The following is a 5,947-nucleotide window of genomic DNA, read 5'->3' as shown; positions in this document are numbered from 1 at the left end:
GGCTGGAAGTCGGATGGGTGATCGCTTGAGATCTATTGTAGACACTGACGTAGCCTCCCATCATGACCTCCCAACATGGCCTCCCATCATGGCCTCCCATCATGGCCTCCCAACATGGCCTCCCACCATGGTCTCCCAACATGGCCTCCCATCATGACCTCCCATTATGGCCTCCCAACATGGCCTCCCATCATGACCTCCCATCACACCACCACTTTTCATGTTGGCCTATCTCCTCCTAATATAACTCATAGACGTGTGCGAGTGTTCATCCAATGCAGGTGACCCCTAATGTAAGATCCTGGCTACGCCAATGGTTGTAAACATTGCAGATACCCACGATTTGCAAATCAACCTTTTTGGTATGTGCTGCCCTGTATGACTAATTGCACATAAAAAGTACCTCTCTATTGACAGGCAACCCAGGTCAGCGTGTTTGAACTTTTAGTTGCAAATAAGCATGCAAATAAGTTCAACCTTGATCATCAGCACTAGTGGATAATATTAGCATTATTTAAATATTGTTTTAAGGTAAAATAATAAACACATAGTATATTACACAAAGAAAACAAAAATCGATATTACGTATAGTGATTTTATTCTCATGACACATAAAACAACACCATATATACATATAAATATATAGTGTTACCACAGTAGTTTCAGTACAGTTAAACATCACACTTTAATCAGCATTAACAACTAATACATAAATACCCCCCTCCCCCCCAAAAAAAAACAAAAAAAAAACAACCACACATAATAACAATAATAACAATAAACATCTCAACCACTACTCACCATTTCACTGAATTCACAAATTTAATTTCAGATAAATGTTTGTTTCTTTTTCTTTTCTTTTCTTTTTTCTCTCTTTCTCTCGCTCTTATTTGTTCAGTTTATGTAACAACATCTAACTCGGTGGGTGCGAACTGATTATGATAAACTGTCCATAGTTTCGTCCACTGTAGTTTGCTGTCCGCTGATAAAACGTTTGTCCGGGCCTGGATACACACGCGTTTAGTGTCCGGCGCCAGCAGACTCTCTATATCGAAAAGTCTCTTTTTCGGCGGCTGCGCAATGACCCGGGTCATCATCTGTGGATTTTTCTCATCTTTCATTTTCAAAACAGACTCACGAAGATTCTGTGTTTTCTCTTCTTTGCCGAGTTCTTCCTCACATTCTACGGAAGTGTCCGAGTGTCCGTTACTTTCGTTCGAATGAAAAGCATGTTTGTTTACAGATTCGGAGAGTTCCGTGACTTCGGCATTGTCCATCTCTTTGTCGGGGCTTGCCGAAGACCGCGGCGATGATGACGCGGCTGACGGCGACGACAACGACTGTCGTTCTCGGTCCTCCGGGGAACGTCCCGCCCAGTTGGGCGTCGGCGTCGGCGACGAGCAGAGACTATCATCGTCGTCCTCTCCTGGAAACGACAGCCCCATGTAGCGGCGGACTTTCCTCTGAGCCCGGCGGCGTCTGAAATCCCCCTGCTTGAAATCGTCCACGTTGGCTTCGTGCACGGCCCAGTAGTGCCCCTTGCCGTTGGCGCTGCGACCGCACTTGACGAAGCACTCGTTCAGAGACAGATTGTGTCTGATGCTGTTCCTCCAGCCCGTCCCCCGGGTTCGGAAGTAGGAGTAGTTGTCGAGGATCCACTGGTAGATGTCGCCCAAAACCAGCTTCTCTTCCTTGGAGCCGAGAATGGCCATGGAGATGAGGGCAATGTAGCTGTAGTTGGGTTTCGGCTCCTCCTGGATGAAACCCGCTCGCAGATCGTGTTTGTAGAAGCAGGCCTGGGCGTAAGGGTCCATCATGTGTCCCGCGGAGTACGGCAGCACCCCGAGGGTAGACGGGTACCCGCGCATCCCGAACTGTATTTTAGGACCGTGGTTCAACATCTGGAATCGCTGGAAATCTAGAGCCGAGAGCTGGCCTGAGCTCGGGAAAAACTGAAAGTATGGAACAAGATTTGCCATTTTCATGCCGTACGAAGACATCAAAATGTTTTGCTCGGAACTGCACATGATGAATGATTATTGCAGACAGGGAAATAAATATTCAAAATCCGCTAGCTTGCGATGAAAAAAATCAAAGTCAGTATGTTTACGGATGACTGGTATGCAAAGCTGCAAAATCATCGACTGGCGATTTCTTTCTCTCCTGTCGTTTTTATAATATTGGTACACTGCTTGTAAACTGCGTCACAGATAGTGATAATGTCCTTTGTCAGTTTGTCGACACCAAACACTGGAGACCACGCCTTTCGCCAACTTATGAATATGCATAACGATCCGTGACCGAAAAGCTCCTCCCAGTGGCTCGGACCAGCAGGCTGCCTACTATCGCTGGCCAATCGATAAATGAGGGGTTTCGCTCGATAACAAGAGTAAGAGAGAGAGAGTGATTATTTGGTGAAAGCAATGTGATGTCATCCTCTCGAGTTGGTGTGAGGGTCTACTTATTCAAATGATCTCTTTCTGAAGTAGTTTCCAGGTGTTGATTTTTTAGTTGATTACAGGTGATAAGGTGATAACGGAGTGGGTAGCTGTAGGTACACTACTGGTAGAGAGGGTGTGTGAGTGTGTGTTTCGAGACACTCGTTAACAGATTTTCCCAGCGCCCCTTGCCGTAAACTTCCCAAACTTGACAGCTTTCCGAACGCACTTCTTTTGACGACCGCTGCGCGTTCCTTTGTGCTGCACCGCAATTAATACACCCGTAATTGGCAGTGATTAGTTTTTGATCACCTTGCTTATTTACAAACTGTCAAAGTATTCTCTCTTCTTCTTTTTTCGGACAGTGCGTTACGCTTTATCCACAGTCTGGTGAACAAAGCCTGGCTCTGAGAAGAGGGGAGACCCCCAAGAAAGGACGTGGATGTAACCAGGGTGGTCTATGAAAGCGGGGTTTTTTTTCGTCGATACGAAATTCGTGACATATGACATTACTCCACTCTGTTGTTCGTTATGAACTAAGCTTGACGCTACTCGGCGGGTCTGTATTATGCGCCTTTCACAACTTTTTACACTTGTCGCATCAAACATAGTCAAGCCCAGTCGGTGAATGGGGGTGGGTATTTACGTGTGACACGAGTGTCGTAATAGCCGATACTGTGGGAGGGGATGTTGTCAGTGGCGTATTGTATATTCTCCCACACCCGAACTTCCTCTTTGTCATCATATATAATTACTGTTGTAGTTAAACATTGTCTGTTAAAGAGACTGTCACAAGTTTTCTGCCATTGTAACAGGTTTCCGAACAACAGAGTATTTCTTATGACTAGAATTGCATATGAATTGCTTTCTTGTTTACAGTTTGACACCCAATAGCCGATGTATTTTTCGTGCTGGCGTGTCGTTAACCATCTGTTCTATTCTGTTCTATTCTATTCTATTCTGTTTTATTCTATTCTATTCTATTCTTGTTTGGAATATCAGTATCCGTATATATATATATATATATATATATATATATACATGTATATATATATATCAGGTAGTTCTGATCACGTGGATATTTCTAGAGGCCGAGACTAGATTTTACCTCGCAACAATTTCGTACGTATGAAATATATGATATATCACAAATCGTGGTATTTACTATCCTGTCTGTAGAATGGTGCATATATACGATTCCTTGCTACTAATGAAAATATTGTAGCGAATTTCCTCTCTAAGACTATGTCAAAATTATCAAATGTTTGACATCCAATAGCCGATGATTAATAAATCAATCTGATCTAGTGGTGTCGTTAAACAAAAATAAAACTCTTTAACTTTGACCAAACATTATAGCAGATACACAGACACTGATATTGGAAACACGAAAATGTTAATCTTAGTTGCTTAAAAGGGTCTGTTACTCGCAAACATTTTACAGCATTGGCACCATTTTCATTTCAACTTATTTTCGTGCTTATATCCAATTAAGGTTCATGTACGCTGTCCTGAGCACACACACACACAAAAAACACACACACACACACACACACACCACACACCATCTGTGCTGTCTGTCCAGGACAGTGGGTTAGTTCATAATTGTTAGTGATTAGTGGGAGAGAAGAGGGTGTAGTGGTCATACACCTACCCATTGAGTTGTGATGCGCGGTCGGTTTGGGATCGATCCCCGTCAGTGGGCCCATTTGGGCTATTTCTCGCTCCAGCCAGTGCACCACGACTGGTACATCAAAGGCCGTGGTATGTGCTATCTTGTCTATGGGATGGTGCATATAAAAGATCCCTTGTTGCTAATCGAAAAGAGTAGTCCATGAAGTGGCGACAGCGGGTTTCCTCCCTCAATATCTGTGTGGTCCTTAACCATATGTCCGACGCCATATAACCGTAAATAAAATGTGTTGAGTGCGTCGTTAAATAAAACATGTCCTTCCTTCCTTTAAGCTACATAGTTATCTAGAAACAGTGTACGGTACTCTGGTTCAAACATGCAGTTTCCTTCTTATAATATTAAATTCTTGTACATCTGGCGTGTTCTCGCTATGAATGGATTTAATGTTTAACAACACCCCAGCACAAAACATTACATCGACTATTGGGAAGGAAGGAAGGAAATGTTTTATTTAACGACGCACTCAACACATTTTATTTACTATTATATGGCGTCGGAACGACTTTTGGGTGTCAAACAGTGGTAAATACATAAATGAATCGATGACCAGCAAAAATATAAACGATTCTATTGCAATTTGTCCACCAAATAGATCTTTCCTCGTTGATGTATATAATATGTTCTTGGTTGTCCAGATATTATTTGATTATATTGTAATATTATTTGAGCAACGAAGAACACATGGAGTACCTATAGGGCCGTTAGTCACGCCATGATGACAGTGGCCGGTTCGCACCAACCAACAGTTTTAAACATGTATAGTATTGTTAGTGTGTGTGTGTGTGGGGGGGGGGGGGGGGGGGGGGGGGGGGTTCGTTTTTACTTTTGTTTTCTTTTTTATTTCTTCTTTTTGGGGCGAGGGTCTCGCTTTTGATGGGGTGTATGTGGGGGGGGGGGGGGTTTCGTTTTTCGTATTTGTTTTCGTTTCGTTTTTCTAGATTATTTTTCTAAAATATTGTTTTTGGTTTTAGTAAGAATTTTATTGCTGTTTAATTTTTGTGCTGCTTTTCGGTGTTGTTTGTTGTTGTCGTATGTATGTGTGTGTGCGTGTGTATGTGTGTAAACGACCCTGGTTGCTATGGAATTCTTATTCATTGCACATAATCAAGCCGTGGAAAACATCCACTCTATCCTGGTAACTGGGATGGATGTCATGAGAAATTGTGTATCGCGATATATCTTCTTATGGACATTCCCAATAAGCATCATAATATACACTGACCAACAAAAGAAACGCAAATACTACTTTAGTTTTCTTCAGCTTATTTAACATTATTCAGCCTAATTATCAATGTCTTGTGTCTATTTTAGAATCCATTTTCAAAGTCCGTTTATCGAATTAATTGTATTATGAAAAAATATTTACATTAAAATATTTGCGAGTTGTTTTGTTTTAGTTGCTCAGTATACTGTTTACATAATTGTCAACTGAATTCAAGGGAGATATGTAACAAAATAAATAAAACAAGACTATATGATACAAGCTGACGTTATTATTTAAAACATGAAACATGAATAACTTCGGTATATAAAAAAAAGCTTACTTAATAATGTCAGGCCTTTTTTATCACATCTATAAAAACCTGTCGAATCTAAAAGATCGGGGTTCCCGGATGACAACGAACATAAAACACGGAAATTACCGAGTGTATCGGTACAGGCAATGTGCATTGTATTACTTATTAATATATCGGTAAAACGCGCATCCCTACCTAGCCCGCATACTCTGCCGTTCGAGAGATAGACGGACATTTGGACGGTATGATCATTCTCTGCCGTCAGAGCTCACTCTATAGCGAAAACGCGGAATGCCTGA

At 41.9% G+C, this 5,947-nt stretch overlaps 1 protein-coding gene across 1 annotated transcript; it reads right to left on the bottom strand.

Annotated features, from left to right (window-relative positions):
* Positions 1–378: 378 nt before the first annotated feature.
* Positions 379–2,228, bottom strand: LOC121378778 (forkhead box protein A1-like). Its single transcript, XM_041507095.1, has one exon. It carries the CDS (start codon positions 2,025–2,027, stop codon positions 900–902), a length of 1,128 nt encoding a protein of 375 aa, XP_041363029.1. The 5' UTR covers positions 2,028–2,228; the 3' UTR covers positions 379–899.
* Positions 2,229–5,947: the final 3,719 nt, after the last annotated feature.

The sequence above is a fragment of the Gigantopelta aegis genome, chromosome 2 (genome assembly GCF_016097555.1).
Source record: "Gigantopelta aegis isolate Gae_Host chromosome 2, Gae_host_genome, whole genome shotgun sequence".
Lineage (NCBI taxonomy): Eukaryota > Metazoa > Mollusca > Gastropoda > Neomphalida > Peltospiridae > Gigantopelta > Gigantopelta aegis.
This window is presented reverse-complemented; position numbering and strand designations above follow the sequence as displayed.